At 41.7% G+C, this 27,911-nt stretch overlaps 1 protein-coding gene across 1 annotated transcript in view; it reads left to right on the plus strand.

Annotated features, from left to right (window-relative positions):
* The window catches only part of igsf21a (immunoglobin superfamily, member 21a), a 265,795-nt gene extending 239,459 nt beyond the window's left edge, over positions 1 to 26,336 (plus strand). The window contains exons 7-10 of the mRNA XM_052039435.1: positions 12,616 to 12,701; positions 22,445 to 22,637; positions 23,651 to 23,689; positions 26,084 to 26,336. Of these exons, the coding sequence (XP_051895395.1) occupies positions 12,616 to 12,701; positions 22,445 to 22,637; positions 23,651 to 23,689; positions 26,084 to 26,157 (392 nt within the window). The 3' untranslated portion in view covers positions 26,158 to 26,336. The remainder of the gene's footprint in view (positions 1 to 12,615; positions 12,702 to 22,444; positions 22,638 to 23,650; positions 23,690 to 26,083) is intronic.
* Positions 26,337 to 27,911: the final 1,575 nt, after the last annotated feature.

The raw sequence follows: 27,911 nt of genomic DNA on the forward strand, positions 1-27,911 counted from the left end.
GGAGTGACGGAGGATGAGGGGTGACCTGATAGAGGTGTATAAGATGATGAGAGGCATTGACCATGTGGATAGTCAGAGGCTTTTTCCCAGGGCTGAAATGGTGGCCACAAGAGGACACAGGTTTAAGGTGCTGGGGAGTAGGTATAGAGGAGATGTCAGGGGTAAGTTTTTTACTCAGAGTGGTGAGTGCGTGGAATGGGCTGCCGGCAACAGTGGTGGAGGCGGATACAACAGGGTCCTTTAAGAGACTTTTGGATATGTACATGGAGCTGAGAAAAATAGAGGGCTATGGGTAAGCCTAGTAATTTCTAAGGTTGGGACATGTTCAGCACAACTTTGTGGGCCAAAGGGCTTGAATTGTGTTGTAGGTTTTCTATGCTTCTATCTTGTCAAGGGCAAATAGGGATAAGCAATAAATGCTGGCTTTGCCAGTGATGCCCACATCCTGTAGCTGAATTAAATTTGTGAAGCCTCCATTAACCATTAAAAAATATTTTAGCTTTACAAGGACTGGCAACTCAGAGTGGCTCAGCCCCACAGATATAATTTTCCTTTGTAAAAGATGGTCAGAATGAAACATCCTCATCCCTGACTACAACAAACACTGATTCAGATTCCTACAAATAAGTTACACCTTTGCAGACAAGTTAATGTAGGCTGTCACAGGCACTGCCATGTGTGGGAGCTGAACCATATCAGTTCATAATCACAGGTTCCGGCAATGTTTGCTGTACACATCACCTCAGAGCACCTCAACGTCAAACCTCACACAGTGCACTGAAAAATGAGTTCAATATAAATGTATTTATGTTTCTTTCTTTGTGCTGCAGGCAGTTATCTCCATTAGAATGTAAACCAATTATGCATACTTGAAAAATGGAAAAGGAACAGATTTAAGATGAGGCGGGGGTAATACAAAGACCAGATGCAAGAGATGGGTATGTGAAATTGTCATCTGTAGCTTTGAATTGATCATTTGAAGCATTCCTGCTGACCTCCATAAACATAAGCTCATCCAAAACTCTCCTGCCGGTGTCCTATCTCACAAGTTCCATCATCTATCTTCTCTGTGCTCACCAACCCACACTGGCTCATAAGCATTATCTCAGTATTAAAGTTCTCATCCTTCTTTCCAAATCCTTCCAGGACCTTATTCCTCCCTGTGTGCACTCCTCCAGTTCTTAAGAGCTCCCTTATTTTAAATGCTTCACCAATGGCATCCTTGGCTTTAGCTGCCTTGATTCTGCAACTAGCTTACTGAACCTCCACATTGAGAACTTAAGTGACCATCTTTTATGAAGAAAAATATCTGTGGGGCTGAGCCACTCTGAGCTGCCAGTTCTTATAAAGCTAAAATATTTTTTAATGGTTAATGGAGGCTTCACAGATTTAATTCAGCAGCAAGATGTGGGCATCACCAGCAAAGCCAGCATTTATTGCTTATCCCTATTCGCCCTTGAGAAGATAATGGTGTACCATCTCTTTGAACTGCTGCAGTTCATGATTCAACTATTGTCTCTAACATTGCCTCATGTAGATCAGTCAAATTGTCTTGGAAATCCTGTTGTGAATGAGTTTAGGGTGTTCCATGTTGTTAAAGGCACTACAAACCAGAAATTGGATTACACCCATTTTTAATGTGCTAAATGGGTACTATGATTTGACTTATCAATAAATTGGGGGACATGCAAAATTAAACTACCCTTGCAGTTTCGGCCTCTCTTTCCAGTCCTGTTGGTAGATAAGACAGTGGCTCTGGTACAGAGACTTTGCCCAGTTGTTTTTCTCATCAAACTCCCTCTTCAAGCCCTCTGGATCCAAGGGCTCTTTTTTTCCCCTGAATCAGTGTTTGTTGTAGTCAGGCATGAGGATGTTTCATTCTGACCATCTTTTACCAAGAAAAATTACATCTGTGGGACTGAGCCACTCTGAGCTGCCAGTTCTTAAAAGGCTAAGATATTTTTTAATGGAACCTGCTGCAGTCTTTGGATACAGACCCACACACAGTAATGAATATTGCACCCTTGCTTGGCAAATACGTAGAGTGTCCCCAGACTACACAAGCCATAAAATCTCTTCATCAGCAACTCCATCACGTTTACCATCACCAAGAAGCTTCCGTGGCTGCCATAGTACTGGTGCTCTGCAACTAGGGTGGGTGTCTGTACTGGTGTGATGAATCAAGAAAGGGAAGGTGAACTCTTGCCACCCTCTCAAAATCCATCTCTTGGAGTAGTGGAGGCTACTGAAAACTTCTGACACTTCGCTCTGCCTCAGGATGGATGCATCTTGGCTGCTGCCAGGAAACATAGCGTCCACCGTGAGCGTAAGCTCCTGGTGATCTAAGCCTAGCTGCATGGTGGAGGAATGGAAACCCATGCCATTGAGGAAAAGGCCAGGTTATCAAGCAGAGCCTCAACTGAAGCCTAAATGCTGTCAACAGCTCCCTGCATTCATGGGAAGCCAGCAATGGTGTCAAAGGCCACTGCCAAGGAAACCCCGTGCTCCTCACTGAAGTGAGATGGATGAGTTCAGCTCTCTTTCCAATCAGCATGTCCAGCTCACTGATTCTGAAGTGAGCAGCAGATGGGAAAATGTGGCAGAGATCTACAGTGGGTAATCTGAATGGGTCCTGTGATAAGGAAGTTAAGAACGAGGTCACCATGCCCATGTTGGAAAAGGCTGTCCAGGCAGGAGAGTGAGGCCTTCCTGCATATGTTGTGAGGAAAGCCCTGAAAAAGCAGAGCCTGCAAAGGCATTGTTAGTCTAATGAGAGGTGGTCTGTCTGAAGAGACCCTGTGGGATTAGGGTCTTGATTGACATGCTTGCCCCATCCTACCTCATCAGTCATTACCACGGCAAACCCCCTAATGATAAATGACTGTCAATGGTGTGGTTATGAATGCCCCATGGAATCAGTATGTGAGCAGCTACATGGTGCAAAAAGTGCTCACTGAAAATTGCAGCACACTCTGGACTGGGAAAGGTGTCTGTGAAAGCAGCCTGTAAGAACATTGAAGGTCAGGGCAGCCAATGCCTCCAATGTATCCTTCTATGTAGACAGGTGGAACACATCAACACAACATCTTCCTTGTGGAATTGAGAATAAACATGAAAGAGGCAAGTTACACACAAGAAGTCCAACTTATACCAGTAACAGCAGAGATGATGGTTGTACACGTTGATGATGTCATCTCGACCACTCAGCATGAGAGATAATGCTTGGTGCTTAGAGTGATTTGTGCTTGGAAATGCCTTGTCCAATTTCCACACTGATGGGACATCACCAGAATAACAAATACAAACATTTCAAAATGGGGCAAAGTCACATTTTATGCAGAATTTACGCATAAAGAACAAGAATGAATGGATTTTGTCTCATCCGATTTCTAGGTCAAGCTGTTGTTAAATGAATCATTATCTAAAGGATAAAGGATTGACAGTCTTCGATTGTTGTTCCTATTTTAACCAGAATATGTGAATAATATTTTCCTCATGTGACATCCCAACATACTAATCAAATTCTAAAAACATGTTAATCAGGCTCCAACAACCTACTTGCTTGGAAAACTGTTATTGCTGATCCAGACATAAGAGCAAACTGCGCTCCATAAACAATTCATGCAATGTGTACCTCAGGCTGAACTCAGAGGATTACTGCTTGCACAATATGAATAGGTACTGTACTGCAAGTATGTGTGTTGTAGAAGATGAGGAGTGGGCACCTGCTGGCTCTCAGCAGGCATGGAGCTTTTCTGTGCCAGAAGGGATTCTGGGCCACCCTAGAAGAGCTCTGCAATACCCCACAGAACACATTGTGGTAGTCCAGCTGGGCTGAAAAGATCAACTAATCACCCTGCCACATTCCCCTGGTGCCCATCTTACTTGTTCCCATGCCCCACTGCCGTGCACTGCATCAGAATGCCTGGTGGAAAGTCACCAACTCTCAGTGGCTGAAGCTGCAGCTGGTCCCTGTGAAGTCATGGATGGTCTCACCCTTCAGAGGCCTCCATCCTGTGGATAGATCATGTCCCTGCTCCTCTCCACCTCCTCCTGTGCAGCATGAAGAAACCATGAAGTTCCCACCCATGTAGTGCCACTCTGAAATGCATACCAGTTAGACTTGCAACCACAGTACACATTCTCTTTAAGAGGTATGTGCAATGGAAGCTAGTTTTAACATGAAATTGAGTCCTCTGCTAGCACTGGGGCACTGGAGAGATGAGTGCTCAGTGTGAACACAGTGTTCCCCCTGAGTCAGTTTAAATGGCCATTGGTTAGTTGTACAAAATGCTGGCTGTGCCCTTTTGTGAGTATCCAATTTAGCCACTCCAATTTTTCATTTTGCAGCCAAACTCTGAAGTAAGCTCTCACATCTCATGAAGGGTTGTGGGGGTGGAAATGGTAATGGGTGGCTGTTCATCTCTAAATATTGCCATCTTCCTGCAAACATCTTGCTTTAATAATGCAGCTATCAAAGGGCATGAATTTATCTATTTTAAGGTTTGTCACTCCACATATGTCAAAATTCCACCTACAGTGCTCTAGCCAAAAAAAACCTGTTTCCAACCAAAAACACATAGATGAGCAGTATGAAATATCTACTGCAGCTATTTCCTGCTCTTGGGACTGGACATTTATCTGCAAAGGTCAAAATTACAACCAGAAAAAGGACACTTTCCTGGTGACATTGGAGTTTTTTTTTAATTTAAAGTTAAACAAGGTGACATCTAACTATTTTGCTGGCAAGATTTAAAAGTAGAGTTTGGTCAGCAATCAAGATTAACAAGTCTCACCACCAGGGACATGCCCTCTTCACGTTACTACCATCGGGGAGGAGGTACAGGAGCCCGAAGACCCACACTCAACATTTCAGGAACAGCTTCTTCCCCTCGACCATCAGATTTCTGAACACTCCATGAACCCATGAACACTACCTCGTTATTCCTCTTTTGCACTATTTATTTATTTCTGGAACTTATGGTAATTTTTATGTCTTTATGTCTTGCACTGTACTGCTGCCATAAAACAACAAATCTCACAACATATGTCAGTGATAATAAACTGATTCTGATTCTAACACCAAAGGGATTCTTGACTAGAAAAAGAACGTGCATTATTATTGAGTGAAAAGTACTGAAGAACCCCTCCAAAATCAGAAAAAGAGCTAATTCTGGGATTTGAATCTCTAAGAGGGAGCCCCTGTTCAAAGTGAGTCAGAAAAAGGACTTCATCATTGGACACACACATTCCACCACTCCATTTTCTTCAAACACAGCTCCCAGCCAGGAAGAAGATCTCAGAATTATTTCCATCCCTTGTCCAACCAGAGGAAGGCTGAGTGAAGGGAGGAGGGCACCATCTTCTTTTTGGAAACGTTTCATCTCTCCAAACTGGCAATTGCTCCTGATCCCAGCCATAAATTTGGAAATGAGGAGAACAAAGGGAAGTCAGGCATGGTATCTCTACCTAAAGATTGATCGTGGAATAAGCCTTCAGTGTAATAAAAGTCATTGAAACAATTTGTAAAAATGTCACAGTTCTGGAGAGTCAACAGATCCTTCTTTAGCCTGACATCCATTTTGTTCTGACTATGTGTCTGTGAAGCGCCTTGATACATCTTTTTACGTTAAAGCCACTTTATAATTTTAAATTCTTCTTGATAAAAGATTTCAAGTAAAGGTTTGGGAAGGTTGAGGTCCATTGAACAGGTTTGATGGTCCGAGTGGCATATGTCTCAATTCCTGCGTGATCTCCTTGCTTATACAGCCTTCAAGTCTGGATTGGTCAACATTGCAAAGTGATGATATAATTCACTGATCTGCTCTAATTACCCTGCTCACAGTAAATAGCAATAACGTCATGAAATGGGCCACAGCCTCTGACCAGCAGATTCCATTTCCAAGGTCTTTGAGAAGGGCGTGTCAGTTTGCAAGTTATCTTTAACCATCAATTTTAAAATACAAAAACAAGTAGAGATTTACAGGCAGCCAGTCAACAGAGAGCCAGTTTTGTATGACAGTTTAGGATACAGCTGACTATTCTTCACCTTTAACCTCGCATTTCGTTACTTATAAAGTTTGCTGCTTGTCTCGAGTGTGCTGACTGTGGATATGGAAAATGTCACCGTGGCACAGGGAGACATCAACAGTAAAATGTTTTCCTTTCAATTATGTCAGCAAGTTGAGGGGGGGAGTGGTGGGGAGGGGGTGGGTAGGCGTTTCATCAGGCCAGCCACCGCTTCTAAACCCAGTCATGTTTGTGCTTTCAAATGTTTTAGTCAGCTGTGTTGCATGACAATGGGGTCTCTGTATCTTATAAATAATGCATTGGCCTTGGCAGAGAAAGAAAATATAACAAAATCCTATTAATTCACCAGCTTCTGGCACGAGCCAGTCAGGCAAAATGCAAATAAGAAGTAAAGTAAAAGAGTTGCATTAACTCTTCAACCCTCCACGTTCCCAGTGTGATAGAGCAGAGAGCTCTACTTTGGTAACTCTGACCCTCATGAATTATACATGATCTCTCTTAGGTGTACAGCTGCCAATAAGGCACTTGCTTAGAAGGTATTTTAAGACATCAAGAAAGTGGCAGTACTAGTTGAGGTCTGGCAGATTTAAAATACATGTGGAGACACATTTCATCCTGATCTAAGGTTTCCCCGGCTTGTAACAACTGATATCATTTACATGAATAAGTTATTGTTTCAACCTGCTCACCTCATCAGAATGACTGAACGTGGGCATCATCCCTTGGTGACTGCGGGGCAGCAGTCTGCATAGAATAGCCAAGTGGTTGACCTGCATGAATCGAAACACTTGCATTACTGCAGTACTTCTCACATCTTCCTGAGGGCTCACAGTGTTTTACACTTGGTAAAGAAATATAGTCACTGCATAATGTGGTAAACACTAATTTATGCACAGCCAGCTGCCGCAAACAGCAACAGACTAAAGAAACTGTTTTTTTCACTATGGGATAAATATTGGTCAAATCCCTTCCTTTTTTAATAGTATGCTTACCTTTACCTGAAAAGGCAGATGAGGCCTCAGTTTGCTTCCCCTACTGTTCCCATCTGCCCATCCCACCTCTCTCATCAGTTTCTATGCTCCACCTTCCCTTCCTATCAGATTCCCATCTGCAGCCCTTTATTCCCTCCACCTATCACTTCCCAGCCTCTCTTGCTATCTCCACCCTTCCCTACCCCACTTGACTCCATCTGCCAACCGACCCCTCCTCACTTCGATCCAGCTATCACTTGCCAGCTCTTGCCTCACCCATTTTCCGCACCCTGGCTATCTCTCCTCTACCCTTTCAGTCCAGATGAAGGGTCTTGCCCTGAAATGGTGACTGTCCATTTCCCTCTACAGATGCTGCCTGACCTGCTGAGTTCCTCCAATTATTTGTTTTCCGCTTCAGATTCCAGCATCTGCAGTCTCCTGTGTATCCTGAGTTTACTCCCTCAGTACTGCACTGTGGAGCAGGGTTTGAGCTCACAACCTTCTAACTCACAGGTTGAGAATGCTACCGACTGAACCTCCAGTATCAGGCTCAGATTGTACAGGTAGCCTGGGAGTACAGAGCTCAAGGATATGAGTAAATCATGGACCATGGGGTTTGGCCACAAGTGTACCTCAATTGCACTGATGGAAGTAGGGCACACGACACAAACATTGCCAGTAATTTTACCATTGCAACCACTTTCTGATGAATGGCCTCAAGAGGCAAGTAAGCTATATTGTTTACTTAGGAAACACACTTTGCAACAAATGCACATTTTTAAAAGCAAAGGGGTTCTAGAGTGTTTGATGATGCTGGTTGACTTGAGTACTCCTCACAGAGATCTAAAGCCAAATGAACCCCCCAGTTAGGGAATTAAGGAGCTTTGCTTCTGTGGTCATTGACTAGGAAAAGTTATCTGTGGGAGGAATTTCAACTGAAGTTTTATTGTGAGCAGGGATCATGCTCAACTCTGCACAAACTGGGCAATCTTCCTGAGAAAAGTTGAAAGTCAATGAGCTCAGGGAATGGAATCCATGGCAGATACACTTGGCGATATGAGTAGAAAAGCAATAGATGCCGGAACCTTCATAGTATCTTGGTACATCTTTCACATCTAGTTTGAGCTGTTTTATTCTGTGACTCTATGGAATGCCTGAAGGTTCACACAGTAACTCACTGGAAGGGTGCAGCCACTCTGTGCCATTCATAAATAACAAGGAGATGAAAGACGTTTTCCTGTATTTGGTGATGTTTATTGATCAGTACACCCAGGCATTCACTGCTCTCCCCAAAATAATGATAAATTATTTTGTATATTTCTACAGAAGCTGTGAATGTTTAAGCACTGTATACGGTGTGGTAGCATGTCCATCCCACCCCAACTTGTCCATCTGAACTGAGACAATTTTCTTGTAAACCATTTAATGCTTCTGTTCCAATTTCCGACTCCTTCTCAGCCTCTACTAATTGTCTTCCCTCGTGGAGAGGCCAGCACATTCAATGCTAACTATATATAACCCTGTAGCTGAGGATTTGGATATTACCAAACTGGTTGCCAAGAAGACTTCAGTGACCCTGTGTTCACCACAGATATAGCAGAGACAGGGCGACATAGACTTAACATCATAGCTAGAAGGATTGAGGGAGATTTGAGAAAAAATGTATCACTCAGTGAATGATAAGTACATGGAACTTGTTACCTGAAAGGGTAGTGGAGGCAGAAACTATTGCCAAATTTAGTGAGTACCAGGATAGGCACTTGAAGAGCCATAATCTGTAGGGCAATGGACCAAGGGAATGAAATGTGTTTAACCTGAAGCTCACTTCGGTCTTCATGAACATAAATGGGCCATATGGCTTCCTTCCGTGCTGTAAATTTTCACGGTTGTATGTTGCCCACTACAATATTAGCTTGGAAAGCCACAGCCATGATCAACAAATGAAATGTTAAAAAGAAAGTTAGGTATGTAGTTGGAAAATAAATCTATTAAGGGGTATAGACAGAGAGCAATGATGTTAAAGTGTGGGAATCAGTTCATAAAAGGTTTATTAGACAATTGGTCAGAGTGAGTGAGTTATGTTCTAAGAACGATAAGCCAGGCTAATCTTGTATCTGATAAGGTCCAGAAGGGTGAGAAGTGATTTGATTGAAACATTTAGGATCCTGAGGGGTGTTGACAAGGAGGATATGAAGAGGATGTTTCCTCTTATGGGAGGTTCTGGAACTAGGGGTTGCTGTTTAAAAATGAGATATTGGCCACTTAAGACTGAGATGAAGTGAAACTCTTTCTCTTAAAGGATCATGAGTCTTTTAAACCTCTCTCAAAAGGTGGTGCAAACAGAGTCTTTGAATACTTTTAAGGCAAAGGTGTTAAGATTCTTGATGAAAGAGGGGGTGAAAGGTTATCATGGGTACACAGGAACACAGCATTGAGGTTACAAGTAGGTTAGTTATGATCTTAGTAAATAATGAAGCAGGCTTGAGAGACCGGATGGCTGGGTTGTACTCCTAATTTGGATGTTTGGTTGTAAGGTAACAGGAGTAAATAAATAGAACTGTTTTGACCAAAAAAATAGCAGAGAACCGTAATAGAGTCATTCACATCCTCCTAACACTGTGCAAATTCTCTATTTTTATTTTCTTTAAATTTTGGTAAAAATCTTGAATAATAGTGAGCTCACAGGTCCTTGCAGAACGGTGCGTGGGCTAAGGCACTAGAGCAGTCTGTGCTTGGCTCAAGCTACTGTCAGCCACTTTACTATCTTGGCAATACTTCCATCAAAGTGTAAAATCTGCATGAAATGATGGTTCTGGCCAGAGCTTCCAACATGGATGTCCAACAGAGTTCCTAGCTGGCTCTAAAATGGCATCTTGCCATGGGGAAATTTCCAAGACACCTGCAAAAAGATCACCTTCTGGCAGTGGAGTAGCCCAGTCCCTTTGACATCTGACATTATTGAGGAGTCCATCCTCCCAGGTGCTCCAGTGTAGAAACAAAATCTTGGCTGGAGCCAAATCAGAATCACGATTGGCTCCACAACAAACTGTTTATTCCCTTAACTGTTTGCCTCCAAAATGTTCTCCTCATGGGCGTCCATTATTTTTGCTGCACTAATTGGAGTAAAAGATTTGATTTTCAGTCCAAATGCTTCACATGGTTTCTATTTGCATAGACTACTCCAGCTTCAAATTGTGCACACTTCATCCATAGGGGAAGGAACAGTTATCACGCACGTGGTTAAACATGGTGCACGACTCCTGAGACTCCCTCTTACTGAATTGTGGCAAATGCGACAAATCTTCAATTTTGCTTTTTCCTGTTAGTCTTGTGCTTTGTACCTCTGAACTCACCTTAACTCCAAGAGTTCTGCATTTACATTAAAAAAAAATTAAATTTCTGTTTCTTTCTCTAACCATGTTATATTTGCTCTATCAAATTGAGAAGAGTGGCATTCATTTGTCACAGCTCATATTTTAAACTTTGGATGAAAAGGACTGGTCTCCAGAAATCACTCGACTTAAATTTTGTACAAAGGGCTCCTTGTATTTACATAACAATGACCTCCCCTTCAGTCCTGATGGAGAACTGCAAGCCCACCTATCTGTCGCTTTATGATGCGATCACAATATGTGAGCAAGTGTTGTTAACATTATGAAGAGCAACTGACCAAGGTATTCTGGAACCCCTTTAACATTAGAAAGCTACTTCTTTCCTTCATTCAACACCAAGGAGCAAGACATAATCAGCATCTCAAGCCTTGCATCTTCAAGAAGGCCAAATCAGGGAAAGATGGGGAGATGCTGGAGGGTGACACAGTGGTGTAACAGTAGTGCTACTGCCTCACAGCTCCAGTGACCTGGGTTCAATCCTGACCTCCGGTAGCATCTGTGTGGAGCTTGCACATTCTCCTTGTGACCACATGGGTTTTGCCTGGATGCTCTGGTTTCCTTCCATGTGCCAACAATGTGATGGTCAGGAGTTAACTGGCTGCTCTAAATTATCCCTACTGTAAAAGGAGAAACATGTGGGGCAGGGGGAGGGGGAGTGGGAGTAGTTCATGGGCAAATGAAAGATACAGGGAAATAAGTGGGGTATTGGGATTGATGGGATGAATCTGAGAGCCTGCATAGACTTGATGGGCCAAATGCCCTCCTGTGTTGTCTGGAAATATGGGTGGCAAGCACAGCAGGAAGGAAACTAAGAGGTGAGTGAGGATCTATGAAGACTGAATTTGTAGTTCTCTCTTTCAGAAGCATTTTTTGTGACTGGTGCATTCACTCAATTTTTCAGCAACAAGCATATCATTTTTAATTGGGTGGTATCATTATTTTTCACTGGTCTTGATCCATTCTGTGTATTAGATTATTACTTTCTGGGTAGTTGCAACTTGCAAGAACTAATGGGTAATCAATGTATGGCTTTGTCTACTAACTACAAGAAGGGCAGGAATTAAATATCAGCCTGTCAGCAAGACCACAGGCAGGTCTTAAGAATGGTCTTAGTTTGATTGAGCTTCTGTGTGAACTGGACTTGTTCAGAGTTATATGCAGCCTGATGTGTTTGAACCAAGTTGCTCCTTACAGTGGGATTGACGATAATTGTACTAAGGCACCTCATTCCTTCTGTCTGCTAGCATCTTTCTTTTCTTTGAATACACATAGCCTTTCAATTCTGCCTCTATGGCCCAACTTTAATAACATTGTCTAACAATACACACCGTAACCAATATACAAATTGGCCAGCAATGTGCGAGGAGGGACATATCGCGACTGTGAAGCGCTCAGGTTGCTGGATGATTTGTGCTATTAATTTCTTAGAAAAAAAGCCATTTTAACCTCTCAGTGGATTTCAGACATTGTTGCATTTGTATGTTAATTGTCCATTAAATTTCCCTTGAAGTGTTACCTATTGTTGGATATCACTGCTGTGAAGCTCATTGGCATATGTTACTACAGTAAAGATGATAGATGAATACAAGTAGTTGTCGTTGTGGCAAATAATAGCATAAGCACTCTTGTAAAGATGTGGTAATTATGAATGAATACCAATCAATCTAAAGCAAAAGTGAGGTTTGCATTCTCTCATATTGTTAATTATTGTTAAAATTTGACTTTTTGAAAATCTCTAAATTTGACATTTTGATCTTACTTCTCCTTTTATCTCTTTTACTTCTTTTCCCCCTTTCATTTGTCTTGCTCTGCTTGTTTTGACTCTAATTTACCTTCCTTCATAATCAATTCCTTTATTTATTTGTCAATCCCTTAGTGTCAACAGGTAAGAAGAATCATTATTTATCCTTTACTGAGGATCAGATGCCTATTGTCTCCCTTATTTGTTATCACTGCCCACTTCTTGCAGTTTAAGGGAGGCAAAATGAGTAAAAAAAACTCAACATGCATGGCAAGCAGAATTTGTGGGGCAACATGTGAGATACCCGACTCCTGCAAAGTTTGGGCCAACTCTGTGCAACTTTGTTGTGTGGGTGACTTGTGCAAGGTAATCGAGACATAGAGTTTGCAATGCTATTGACCTCTATGCTTGCCCACCAGTATGAAAGATGGAACAGCAAAGATTTGGAAACTAATGGTAATACTGGTCATTGTTCACACAGCTGCTCCCCGGGGTCCCCGGATTGATGTGAGTCCAACACGGGTCCAAGTTGGTGACACGGTTAAGATCGTTGTTATGGGATTTCAGGTAAATGTTTTTCTTTCATTGCTGAGGAATGTAAGTGTAATTAATTGGCAAGTGAATTGTTCTCGCATGTAGTGAGATATGATAATGACAACAATATTTCTGGTCACATATGACCACCTATTGTGAAGGACATTGTGAGTTTTTTTGCTACATTTGAAATGAATTGTTGGCACTGTAACATTAGCACTGCACAGGCTGAACAATTGTGTGTATCCATTAAAACATCCATATTCTGCACCATCCATTACAGGAATTGGAGGGCACTGAATGAGCAGCAAATCCTCTTGAAAAGAAAATTTTTGTTGGAATAAGGAGGCACACCTATCATTAATGGGGAAAAGGTTAAACAGAGCAGTCAAATAAAACAGTTGAAATAGTGTCTGGATGTGTGAATGATCACTAAATAAACAATACCCTTTACCTTTGAAAGCCCATGAAGCCAGGAGAGATTGTGGCACAAAGATATTAAACTAATGGTAGGTTGGAGACTCTTCTTGCTCATAAAACTGGCATTAATAAGTCACTGCTGTCGGTCCAGTGAACTATACATCTCTGCACTGCCTTGGAATACATAATTGGCCCTAACTATTCTCCGAAGGAGAAGTCTGGAAAAATGGAGACATTGACAGATGGCTGGTCACAGAACAGCAGGGGGAGGAAAAAAAGCCAAAAGTTTAATATCTCGCTTGCAGATTTGTCATGGATGTAAAGAGAAAATGAGAGAGAGACAGAGAGAGGGAGAGGGAGAGAGCGCGAGAGAGAGAGAGCGAGAATACTTTCATTACATTAAACTAATGGCAGAAAAGAAGGAAGTTTAACCAAACCGCACACAGCTAGTAGGTCTTTTCTCATCAGAGGTACTTAATTTTGCACAAAATGGGAGGGCCAGAAGTGTCACATGACACAAAAACTTCAGAAATTCGAATACATCAATGCAGTATCACACAACAGGACAAATGTGTGAAGATTTTCCTCCTCTCCAACTGTTTTGCCAGTAGAATTATGATCACTGATGCTTTGAACTTAAACCTTTGGAGCTTCTCAGAAGCTGTCAGATGTACAAGCCCTTTCTCGTCCTGAGATCCATAATACATAGCAGTGGCAAGTTCGTAGGAGAAAAGGAGAGGAAGTAAATCGGGGGTGAATAACTGAGTGAAACACAGATTATATTTTAGCAACCTGCAGCTTGCAGGTGGAAGGACAAAACTAAGGGAGGTAAGATTTCCACAATCTTGCAAAAGAATGAGGAGATAATGCAACAAGTTATAGCACATTGACTTCCAGGACTACTGCATGCACATCATGCTGCACCTTTGCCTTTCATACAACCAGATTTCAGAAGTGGACTTCAACATGCATTCATGGGCATTCAGCACACACAATAGGGGATGAATTTTCATACCATTTATTGCTTTTTTACTGATGAGTTATTTCTAACTCAGTTTTTGCACCAATGAGCAATATAATTGCAGAGCACAATCTGTAAAGATGACTGCCAAGCGAAAAAAAAACTCCACTTTCAAATGATTTTTCCTTTGATGACCTGTACACTGCACTCATTGTAGAGGAGTTCTAAACCTTAATTCAAATCACCAACAATAAGTAGAGGCTCAAAAGTCCAAACCATTCGGTAGTTCAACAAGGAGAAACAAAACCTAATACAGAGCTTGTAAGAATCTATAGAACATCAATGTACCAACACCAAAAGGATCCATTTTTAACCTGGAGGCTCCTTTCAATTTAGCACTTCAATGACATCAGTCCATCCCAAAGGTCTTCACATACCTTTGTCACTGTCCTTCTCATTAGGCAGTTCTTAAGGGTTGAAAATGACCTCCTTCCACTTCAGTTCTGTTCTTTCTAAGGTGGCTTATGGGGTCAATATGAGACCTGCAGGCCCTGCCACATGAGGCGCGTGAGGATTTGGGCAGGTTAGTGGTTTGTTCCTCCAATGTTTAGACTGGGTTCCAAAGAATGGACTCTAGGTTCTCAACACTATCCCAATCTCTCATTTCCATTTTGAGTGGTCAGGGCAGAGACTCCCACAAGTCAATGGGAAACTTGCAATCTTTCAAGAGGCTCCAAGAACATTCTTATTTCCTTAGTCCTGGTAATCTCCTGCCATAATAGAACTCGGGAGTTTAGTGTGAGGTGTGCAACCAATACAGTCTGCCCGTCAGAGCCAACTGAACGTAAATAGGGCCTTGATACAAAGGATGGTGGTCTGAGAAAGGACACCTACACTGAATTTTGAAGAGTCAATGTTGGAGATATTTCTCCAGTGTTTTGAGGTAACTATGGTTGGTAGTCTATTGTCAGAGGCATTCAGGAAGGCAGTGATCACTGCTCCCCAGTGGACATTGATGTTTGTGCTAAGTTTGAAGTCATGATCATCAAATACTTTTCCTCAGACAGCAAAAGTCAGGTCATCCATTGTAGGTAATGGTGAATTTCATCATCAATGTTTGCTTTCATTGAGAAGTTCCTTGCATGGTATGAGGAGTGGTCCACAATTTCTAGGTCTTAAGGTGGACCTTTTTTTGACTATGGGGAGGGGAGATGGTGGAGTAGGTCAATGTTGTGCAGAGGGGCCAGCTGGTAGGGGACCTTTGCTTCAGTGAATGAGTTGATGATGCTTGCCCCAGAACATACACAAGTGTTGTCTGTGTACTGCAGCTAGACTGAGATTGGAATAACCTTCATTTTGGAGTGCAGATGACAAAGATTGAACAGTTTCTTATTTGACCTGTAGATTAGCTCTTCTCCAGTGGGAAGCTTGTTGAAGGTGAGATGCAGCATTGCAGCATGAAAGATTGGGAAAACTGTTGACACAGCTTTGCTCGATACCATTAGCAATGGGCATCTTCAAGAGAAGGAGCAAATACCATAACTACAAAAGGTGTCCCTGCGACAGAAAGGAAACTCATTGCCATTACTTCCCTCAACTATCTCCTACCTGTGACTGAAGAGGGATTCCCCAAATCACAGTGTGGATTCCACCCACCTAGAGGCACAATGAATGTGAAACTTCACTGCACTTCAAGTGATTCGCAGGGAGCATCATCAACCACTAACCATAGCCTTTATTTCTTGAAACCTCAAAAATGCCTTTGACTTGGTCAGTCAAGAGGGACTGTGGAGCATCCTTCTTAAGTGTGACTGTCAAAGAAATTCTCCATCTTACATTTGTATGTGATGGCATGCAAGCCATGATATTAACCAATGGGTCCAACGATAGAAACAATCTCAGTGCAGACTGGTGTCAAGCAAGGCTGTACTATCATATTGGTTGTGACATTTACCAGTTTGCATTCTGCACATGAGATGATTAATCATTTGATCTCTTGCTGATGAGGAAGAACTATTGGCCTTTCCTATAAACTTTGAATAGTGTCAATAGATCTTTTATGATCACCTAAATATATTGACAGAAAGAGCTTTGATTTAACATTTCATCGAAACAATACCCTCACTAACAGTACAGCACCATTGTATTGGTCTGTATTATGTGCTGCTTGACTCCTCGACATTCTGTCTCAAAGGAGACTGCCTCTGAACCATTGCTTTAACCATACTACAATCCCAATAAAGATGCGTGGACTGGCATTTTCCCTTCTGCAAAGCTTGCACCAATAGCTCACAGTAATACCAAGGTTACATAGTATTTAATTATTCAGCAAAAAGATCAGTTCTCTTTCATAAAGTACAAGTCTAACATAAGCTTGAGGAACAGCACCTCATCTTCCATCACGACATGTTGCAACCTTCAATATGGAATTCAACAGTTTCAGATAACTCACTTTTTTCAGTTTGTGTGAGAACTGTCCAGTTCTGATGTAGGTTATCCATGTATAATAGTAATTCAGTTTTTCTCTCTCTACAGGCACTATCTGGTCTGCTGCACATTTCCAGCATTCTCCTTTTAGTTGCAGGTTTCACTATGAGTTCTGATCTGCACCACAAATTTATAAAGCCTTTTTTTTCATTCTCCAATTGCTCTCATTAATCTATTGAACAAACAGCTCCACAAACATTAGGATCAGCTCGTCAACCCTGGCCTCAGCCTATCAGAAATATTCCTTTTGACTCATCCATCCCTCCCTCTTCAAAACTTAAAATCAACTTTTCTCACTTTCTTGACTGTGATGAAGTGACCTGAAACATTACCTTCATTTCTCTTCCACAGATGCTGTCTGACCTGCCGAGTATATCCAGTGTTTTCTGCTTTCCTTTCAGATTTCCAGCAACTGCAGTTTTCAAATTTTTGATCAGTTCTCTTTTGCTGTGTAGAGTGCGCAGTCATAGTGTATTTCTGAGGTGCGTGGATCAGACACCTTAGGTTCAGCCTTGACTCTGAGTTTAATGATTTGATGCATGTATTACGGTTGGCCTCAGTCCTGTTGGTTTATGGAGGGAAGATGTAATTGGAGCTTCCAGTCCCAATTACCATTGGGAAATTCCTGATGGAAAGGGTATTTTTGGAGATTTGAGAATAGAATTGGTCTGACTGTAAGACTCTCTCCTACATTCAATAGCTAATTTGTAATCATTAAAGTAAATTGTGCAACACCCGCCCCCAATGATGATTCAACAGATGAATCACCATGATCAATACATCCACAATGTCCCTCTCATAAACTGCAGCCACAGCAATGTATACTTTGTATGATTTGTCAACATTCTTGACTGGCACTCAAAGAATGGGTTTCTGAGTGTCCTATTGCAGCAGGTTTTGTGCTGCTAATGGAAATGGAACTGCACCACAGGACAAAGCAGGATATAAAATGGCCAGGAAGGAAAGGTTTTGGACATGCTGCACATGAGAACTGGGCTTTATGATAGGAGCAACAAAACTAGGCTGGTGGAGTAGTTCATATGCTGCCAGGTTCTGACAAGATGAAAATATTCTTATTGTATTTTGTTCAGTTAACAACCTGACACCCAGCAGTATAATTATCGCAGTTCTGCAGATGATTACTCCTTCGGGTAACAGACAGTGGGAAAACATTTGCATTCCATGAGGTCAGAAAATATTTGAGAACCAAAGGTGAAGGGATGGAGGAGCTTTGAATTTAAATTATATTCCTGCACCACATCGAATCCTTATCACTTGTCATACCAGGTTGATTGCGTTATTTTTATCCTGTGGAGGTTTTTTTGTGGCAACTTTTAAGTTTAAATTAAAAAAAGAGCAGCTGCTGGAAAAGTCCATCACAAAACCTTAGCTCCTGAAGTCATTAGATGTCATTAGATGTCCCCTAGTCTTCACTCTGAATGTTTAATATAAGTGACGTAAGCTAATCTACTTCAGACAGATGGGAACATATGTGGTAATTCATATGAAAAGACAAGGGCTCTTGTCCAAATGAAAATTATTTAACTTTACCTCAAATGCTATATGCATGTTTATCTAAGAAGCCCACCATATTGACAGATACTGTAATGCTGCCTTGTGGTTAGCTTTGCCTTTCAACTGGGGTGTGCAGAAAGGGGTGGCAAACAAGGGCACAGACCCTCGCAATAAACAAAACAACGTGAAGTGATGGACACGTGCATGCACATTAGCCCCATCTCTGACATTACAGCAGCATGTACAGGCACTTCCAAGAGACAACATATGCCTTTAGAAATAGGGAACAAAACCTCTGAGCACATGCTATCACCCACACTAAGGGTGGTTTTGTTCTTCAAAGGTCAGGAATGGCTTTTCTTCCGCACACATAGGTTTGCAACTTTGCATTCATACTTCTGGTCTGAATGGTCTATTTTGAGTGAATGAACACATCAGGAGTGTTTCAATTGAAACTATGTAAGACTTAAACTTTTTCTCAAAGGTCACAGGTTACTCAAAGTGTCAATGAATAAAATATTCTTCTTGGTTCACATAGAAATGACAGCTACCATAATTATCACACTATAATACAAAATATTAACAAGCAGTTTCAGGTGTGATATTTACCTCACAGAGAGTTGGTCAGTCAAGCAGCAAAGGTTGAGATGTCTCAGTCTCACCCATGGCCATCAACATTTTCATTTTTCTTTGTCTTCTCAAGTTAATTAGGATGTTAAGCTAAAGCTAATGTGAAGGCCACCTCAAAGAGCCCTCAGGTGGCTGCCCACCTTTCACCATTTGTGCCCAAGTTTAAATTACCTATTTTGAGGAGTTGGCAAATGCTTCCTGTCCATCAGTATTGTAATGACCTCAACCCGTTAATCAATCAATTACAAGTGAAATTACAAGCAACTCCTCCTTGATTTAGTAATGCAGTTGCACCATTCTTCATTTCTTGTCTTACTCAAGTGCTCTGGGTACGTCCTGTTTAGCCAACTATTTCAAGGACACAGACTGTTTTTGAACCCTGCTAAAAAACCATCTGCTAAGCTTTTAGAGTAAAGAATGCTGTCAACATTGTTCTACCTTCACATGATCTTCTCACTGAGCACAATGTCTTGACCATTGCTATCACGTAGTTAATATTTGCATGCAATGAATATCTCAACCTTTCTAGCTGTACTTTTACCAACTAATCCATAACTTAACTTTCAGTATGTTAATGAAGTTGCATGAAAAACTCTGCAATTGGTCAACAATTTATGAATCACTTTCCCTTTACCATCCTACTTCCAATATAAATGGAATGACTTCAGGATATTCTTCCCTAGGACTATCTAAATAAATGGAGATTGGACATTCTTAGGTTGGATTACCAATAAATGCCAACATTTGGGATTTCTATACATAATGTATGAAATTCTGCAGCAAATTAGGTGCAGCAAGCTCTTACAAACTACAACAAGTAGATAATCTCTTTTAATGATAATCTTTCCCATCTTCTCCACTGTAGGAAACCACCTTGTTTTCTCACTTCCCCCATTCTGATGAAGGGCCCTGGGCAAGAAACATTAATTATTTCTCTTCCCACAGATGCTGCCTGATCTACTTAATGTTTCCAGCATTTTCCATTTTAGTGATGTTGGTTCAGGGATAAAATTTTACCAGGACATTGGGGGAAAAAGTTCACTTTTCTTCAGATCGTGCCTTGGGATCTTTGGCATTATTTGAGGGAGATGGGCCAAGGTTTTAACATAGATTCAAAAGACAACGCCTCCGGCAATGAAACACTCCGTCAGTGCACCAGTGGAAGCTCAGCCTAGATTTTTGTGTAGACTTCTCTGGCATGATGCGAACTCAGAATCTACTGACCCAGGGGAAGAGTGCTCCCACTGAGCCATGACAGACACACAGGTGTCACATATCTGTACTGCAGAGTGATAGGGAGCAGCAATATAAATGACTTCCCTCTCCTTTGGCCATCATTTTGAATAATGGGGTGGCTGCGATGAGCACTCTATGGTGTTCATTTTTTTTCAATGACTTGTTTGGCAATAATACAGTAGCTGTATGAAAATCTGGGCAACCCTTTCCAAACAGACCACCTGTGAGACTTCCAGCTGTTGTCCAATACAGACTTCCTCCACTTATTTACAGAGGTTGCCAGCCAGCCACACAAAGCAATTTCTCACTCATTTATTTACTTGTGGCCATCTGGCAGTCTGAAATCCAGCCCATAATAAAACCCCATGATTTCCACAGCACCTCAAGTCAACACAAGTAGAATGACTTTGATACAAAGCACTAGGGAACCTTGAAAACAAGAAGCTGAAAAGATATTAAAATAGTTATTGATCGATTGAATCCTAGTAACTACTTCGAGGTGAGCCAAGACAAAAGCAAAAAGGGACACAAAATGTTAAGAGCTCAAGGTACAGCTAATAGTGTCAGCTCTTCACACAATGATGATAAACTCTTGAAGTCTGCATTGCATGCATTTAGTTACATCTTTAATTTTGGTGGCACCGAAAACAAGCATTAAATTTCAAGCCTCAGGGATGAAGCATTACTGTGGGTGCCACGGTTTGGTTAGGTTGGGCATTTGGGTAAAAAAAAACTTACTGTGGTGTAAATGAGAGTCAAAGCTCACATTTCCTTTGGTTGATAGGGTGTGCAGTGGGGAGAAGAGACATCAATGTTTGTTGTCCATGGAGCCAAACTGGAAGTTCTCAAGTTAGGTCAAATCAGATTTCCTTCCCCTGGTTAGAAAATCAGGAAATTGCACTGTCCTAGCTTCAGGAATAGGGAACAGAATATGCCACATGCACTGAAGGGGGTAACAATTGATAGCAGGAACTGGAGGAGGTGCAAAGATCCCATGGGGGTGGGGGGGGTGGAATTAGCCAGAGTTGCTATTGTGAAGTGGTAGGGTCTGAGGAGGCTAGGGTGAGGAGAGGGCTAGTGTGAACTGGGGAAATGAATGATATAAAGCAAAGAGTACAGCCTCTGAAAATCAGAGGATAATGGTTCGAGGTTGTGAGTGTTACTGAGCTAGTGAGACAGGGGAGAGCAGCTGTGCTTACAAATTGGAATCCACCTGTTTTTGTTCCACGAAAGGGGAGCATTGTGTAGTGGGAGTATCCAATTGGGTGGCCCACAAAAAAAAGAGAAATTGGTGAAAGATCCAATTAAAAAATCAATGTATTTTTTAACATGAATGATGCATAAGGACATTACCTGTACATTCACTGAGCTGGCACTTGTTGAGCCATTGCCAAGCTGATCACAGAAAAGCAAGTCATGCCTTAAAGAACTCTCCATGGTAGTCACAGTGGAGCAACATGGAGGTGAGGGAAAATCAGGGGGAGAAGGTTCAGTGAAGGACTGTGGAAAGAGGAGCTTAAAATGTGACAAAGCAAGAACCCAACTTTGAGGTACAGGGAATAAAAGCTTACTGATAATCCAGTAGATATTGCTGGGCACCAGAGTTGATCTCTTGAATTCACTCCTCTCTTTGTGACAAATTTGGAGACAAAGAATTCCAAAGATTCATACCGCCTAAGAAGAAATTTCAACACACCTCAATTTTAAGTGACTGAACGATTATTTTGAAACTATATCCTCTTCTTTGTGACTCTCCTGCCAGTGAAGACATCTCAGCAACTACCCTGTCAAGCCCCCTTATATGTTTGATGAAGGTAACCTCTCATTCTTCTAAACTCCAAGGAATACAGACCCAAACTGTCTAGCCTCTCTTGATAGGACAACCTTCTCATCCCAGGAATCTGGCCCATTTTAATGGAGTGACATACCAGACAATGGAGTGACAAAATCCAGCAGGATTAGTGTTAGACACACCATCAGGATCACAGCCCTGGAACCTTCAGCTCCAAATGTCCAAAGGACAGGCCTGTGACACCAAGGAAATCCAGTCATCAGCTCGTTGGACCCAGTTACTACTTGGCTTACACTTATGGCAAGCTTAACTTGTGATCAGCAATTCATCAAAAATCTTTAACGTCCTTTGCCAGAAATGACCAATATTGCCAAGGACATCCTTTACTGTTGATTCCCAGTTGACCTGACTTTGAGATGCCTAGTATAGTTTGTGTACTGGAAGCCTCTCCACACTCCCACCGCCTCCTCACCCTCACAGCTGGGTTAGATAGTGATTTCCAGGATTTTTAAACCAAAATTAAGATAGCAATTACTCAACCCAGTAACATCAATGCCAAACTGGGCATTTGACTACACGTCTCAGCTCTTCACCGCATGGGTGTGACATCAAGTGATAACATTGCTTCCCTCTGGTCAAGGAGGCAGTGTCATCTTTGGATATAGGGCACCAAGAATGTTCAATGTTGGGGACTCACTGACTGCTTGATGCATGCCATACTTTCTACCTTAACAGAATGAAGTTTTCCCAGAACCTCTCTTCACATGGACCAGAGTTGGAGGGCGCCTGTTGGATGGAAGTGTTGAGCACGATGGTAAAGAGCTGGTGCTGGAGAGAGTACCGGCGGAGCTGAATGGGTCAATGTACCGTTGCACCAGCCAAAACCCCTTGGGGTCAACAGACACTCATGCTAGACTCATCATTTTTGGTAAGTGCAAACCTATTACCAGCAACAGTGGGATGAGACAATACTATTGTCTTTTCAGTTTTTGCAGTCTTTCCACTTCTCCTGAAGAGACTGATGGAAAAATACATTCTTTGTTGTTGTATATGCTAAATGTGCAATATAGGCACAAGCCCATTGAATCTCATCTCTGAAATTGGGTTCAGTTGAAGCAATGGAACTGAATTTCAAAAGCACTAACAGCAAAATTTATAGCTACACTGCATGTTTACCACTTATAACACAGGAGGAAATTCTACAGTTCACAATTCTACAATCAGTAACTCTTGCCTGGCCATGATTCTGTAGGTATTGGCAGCTCCCTGGTGACCCACTCAAATGTGTTAATGTCAGAGCATGAATTGGCAGACCCTTCCAATGGCATCACAGGGCATTTCCAACACCCAATAACCCCAATCATAGAACACAGAAGAGTACAGCACAGGAACAGGCCCTTCGGCCCACAATGTTGTGCCTTCCTCTACTCCCCACCTCTAATTCCCTACTTGTAGCCACTCTCCACAAATTGATCCTTTTCAGTGGAAGTTACTGTAGTGATCAGCAATAACAAACTTATTTGTCCCTCCCTACAATTGTAGCATCCCAGCCTCTATGTCAGTCGAGATAGATTAGTCCAACACACCCCAAGGATGAGACCTGGAACGTACATGTTCTGTTGAGCTATTTAGCCTATTTACCTGCAGAACCATCAGAGGTCCCTGCCATCTATTGTTTCAATAGTGAAATGCAGAATCATTACAACTGCTGGAAAATTGGAAATACAAACAGAGAATGACTGCAATTACTCAGCTGGTCATGGAACATCTATAGTCATATGGCCATTCCTGCTGAGTATTACCAGCTCCCTCTGTCTTTAATCACTTCCAAAATAGTCCTCTACCAAGCTACTCACCTTATTGGCCCTTTACCAATGGCAATAACATCACCTGCTAAGGAAACTGTGCGATTTCATTGCAGAATTTGTTTTTATCTTTCAGAAAATCCAAACATTCCTAAAGGCGCTGATGATAAAAGTGGTGAGTTACATTTGACCCTTCCCATTCTAGTGAATATAAGAATGGTGCAAATAGGTCTGGATTCAGATCTGTGGGATTCAGCAGCACTCTTCATATTCGAGAGCAGGGATGAGACAAGGCATGTTGGGGAATGAACGGAGGAGATGATGCTCTTGACCCTCTGGATCTGTAGCTGAATGTCATTGCCAGAGATTAAATCAATATTTCTTTAGTGTAACAATTTCTTTCACTAATATGAGATTAATGATTCAGCTACTCTATCCATTGGACAGTTTCTACACCACTGTTCTAGCTCAAGCCCATTTATCACCTCCTTTGCTGACTCCACCTGTAACACTATTATATCAACTACAAGGAAGGGGCTGTTGGAATGCCATTCTGTAGTCGAGTGTGCACATTGAAGGTCTTGGCTGAGAAATTCAAAGTTATTAAATGCCCTTTCAGGCAGAATCTGTTCACTGAAATCACTTAACTTCACGCAATTGAATTCACCGTGTAGCTCCGTAACTGAGTGATATAAATAACTCCAGCTTGGGTGTGTGCAAACTGAAAGCCAACATGCTTAACATTGGAAGTAGCTTTTTTAACTGAGCATCTGGAAATTCCAACAGCAACTGATTGGATCAGCAATGTACCCATGGAAAAGAAACTTTTAAAGACAAAATAACTTTTAACAGATCATTTTCCCTGAGAATTAACAATTAGTGATTGATTAACCCAAGGGTATGTGCTTTTCTAATACCTGTCCAGAGTGATCAGTTGTAGTTGGCAAATCAGGTTTCTGCATTGTCCCTGTCAGACTTTGTAACCTTAAAGGTATAGTCCATATTATACAGAGAGTCTCTTAATGTCAGATAGCTTTTATCAAGACAGCCCTTTAACATTAAGAGAACACCTCTTTTTTTAAAACCCGTTCACAGAAATGAGGATGTCACTTCCTCTACTTTGGGGTTTTACAAGAATGTCAGTATTGCCAGTGACATCCTTATGTAACTCCATAGCAGAGATACCTGAAACTAGAGGGCATGGGTTTAGCATAAGAGGATTAGAGGAGATCTGAGAGAGAGATTTGTCATCCAGAGGTTGGTTGGAATCTGGAACACACTGCCTGAGTTGGTGGTGGAGGCAAGTACTCACAAAGCATATAGGAAGTATGAAAATGTGAATATGAATCAACAGCACATGGAAGGCTACAGACCAAGTACTGGTGAATGGGATTAGTATAGATAGGTACTTGAAGGCCTGTGTGGACATGGTCTGTGACTCCATGACTGGCGTTTAGTGTTCATACTTAATTTCTGGTGAATCTGGAGTCACACACAGGCCAGACAAGGGAAGGGACGTTACAAGACATTTATACAAATGAGGTTCGGTTACATTAGTAAGGACTGATAACTAAAGCAAGGTCGGGCCATGCTAGTTGTTAAAGCTGCCCGTGATTGTCAGCTTTTTCTCTGGTGCCTATGGAATGATGGAATGTAATGATCTAGAGTTGCAAAGGATGGGCCTGGCCTTGTTGCCATGCAATACTCCATTTGGCTGGACCTTGCTGCACCACCTATTCCTTGTAGAAAGGTTTCGCAGAAAAACAGGTCCATCAGGCAGTGATCTGCATGGAATGCCCTGAAGGCCCTGCAGTGGGCTCTGTGGAATGATTCCCAGGAAGACTGTCAAAGTCTTTAGGCAGAATGCCTCATCACCAGAACTCACAAGTAAGCACCAAGACCTCACTGGCTGGTGGTGAAAGGAGCTCTTCCTGTCAGATCCTTCATGCACAGCTGGAGTCTCAACACGACATGCTACCCTTGAGGTGAATGCAATATGGAGGAAATGATTGTCCACCTCCTTGTTGACTGTGTGTTTGCCAAGAAGGTCTGGAAAGGAATGCAGAGATCTTTGTCAGGGTTTGTCCCAAGCAGCTGTGTAATCCCTGGCTGTTCCCAGGGATTCACACAGAGACGAACATCAACTGCTGCTGGAAGATCATCAGCTTGGTGAAAGACAAACATGGGTCTGCCCAAAATTTGTTGCCTTCCAGTATTAGGAAATGTCCACAAATAAATGGTGCCAGCAGGCACAATCCAAGGTGCACTGAAGCTTCATGCAGCCATCACAAAGGCTCTGCTGGGAAAGGCTACAGTCTAAGGTCTGCTGCTGCTGGACACTGAGGGGTTGGGTTCCATGTGGGCAGCCTTTCAAATGCTTCACTGATGCAATGTTTGGGGAAGAAACATTAGAGGCATTGATACAAGGGAATGCATTGAATTGCTGGTACATTGAATGCAGATAATGACATGTTCCAATTATATTTATTGTAGATATTATGAATAAAGAATACTTTTGGGAAAAAATAATCTAATGCATCAAGATGATGAATTTTGATCATAATTTCAGGTGCGTCAGTGTGCAACAACAGTGCCAGACTAACCTTAGCGATGATTCTAGCAGTTACATTGGATTTGACGTGAAAGACCATCAAGGATTTGAGAGGAAGATTATCCATCCAGCAGTTGCGTATGATAAAGTATTTTTATTTTAATGTTTTTATTCAAATTCTGAATGTTCCACTTTCTGTAGGGTTTTCTCACTTGAAAGATGTGCCATTGCTTCATGTATTTCTGAATAAAGCTTCATCTGTTTAAAAGAAGCAGTGATCCTCTCTGTCTTCTGTGGGAAGTATGCTGTGATTTGCAGCTACAGACTTGCAGTTTTTTGTATGTTAAATGCAGAGCACCAGCATTTGCAAAATGAAGGTGAGCAAAGACCAGGCCAGACAACAGAGAAATGTGGCCCACCATTTACCATCCCACCAGCAAAAATCAGGAGAAAATGAAACCGTTGCCAATTTACAGAAAGCTCCTAAAATTTCTCGCCAAGTTTCAAAGGCAAACTATCAACTTATCCTTATGACTAGAAATGTTCTATTCTCAAGAACTTATCAAGACCCTATCAAATCAACGATGGGATAATGTTCCAAACCACTTCATAGCAAAGAGAAGCAGACAGTAACCATGTGAGGGGCTTAGATGAGCAATGGAATGGACAGATTGATAAGTTTGAGAAGATACTTAAAAGCAGAGAGAAGCTTGAAGTGCAGGAATTTAGCAGACAGAGAAAGGAATAAAACTTCTGAAATCTCAGAGCTGAAGGGCAATAAATGCTTCCCTGAGATGTAATTTCTGGCAAAATAATACATGCAAAAATGCAACAGAAACACTTGAGTGTCAGAAAATTACCAGGCAAGTGGCCACTTTAGTGAGACAGAGAGACCACCTCCCTAAACTTTATCACATCATTTTGTGAAACTGCTTTGGCACATGAATGATGAGTGTGTGTACTTGGTGACATATTTGCTAAGTATCTCTGTTTTACTATGCAAAGCATGTCACAAAATTGCTGGTAGTGTACTCATTAAAGTCTATTATCTGCAATGGAATTTGTATTCACATGCAGATAAATAACCATCCATTAATCTTAAATTTCACAACATGTTTTTTCTTGCATTACATCACTGAATTACCAAATAGCAAACTTGCTGAATACTTAAGGATGGTTTTCAAATATCGCAATTGTTTTCATTCAGTTGGTATACGTTCCACCAGAGGTTGCTGTTTCCTGATCAGAAGTACGAACCTGAACTAATTTTACCCCTTTCCAATCCAGATAAGGTGCTATCCCCACCGCTGTCACATCAAGTTTGACATGCGCCATGGGTCAAACCTGAACCTGTACAGCTAAGTGCTCCACTTGGCAGTTCCTTTCCCCATTTCTTATTGATTTCTTTTACAGTTTATTAGATGTGAAATGACCATGATACACTGACCCCATGTGAAATTTATCTGGTCACAGATGATATACAATTCCTCCAGTGCATATTTGGTACTTTGATAGATTGACAACTGATCAAAGCAGCAGGGTTCAAGATTCTCTTCTTGAAGCAAAAAGGAACCCTCAGTCTCTAATAAACTCCCAAATCTTCAGTTTTGATGGGTCCTATTCAATCTTCCCAGACAAACTAATTTTTTGTAATAAAACAGTTACAAAAGAAAATAAAAGATAAACACTTTTTCAAGTTCTTTTGAAACAGGGCACAGGTGATCAATCTTTAAGTTGCGGAAAGTCCAGAGGGTTGGCAACTTCCAAGCATTCACCAGCTTTGGTATTAAAGGTTGCAAGTTATCCTGGTAATTAATTTTTTTTAAGTTCCATCTGATGTTTTAAC

Source organism: Pristis pectinata, chromosome 26, assembly GCF_009764475.1.
Source record: "Pristis pectinata isolate sPriPec2 chromosome 26, sPriPec2.1.pri, whole genome shotgun sequence".
Taxonomy (NCBI): Eukaryota; Metazoa; Chordata; class Chondrichthyes; order Rhinopristiformes; family Pristidae; genus Pristis; species Pristis pectinata.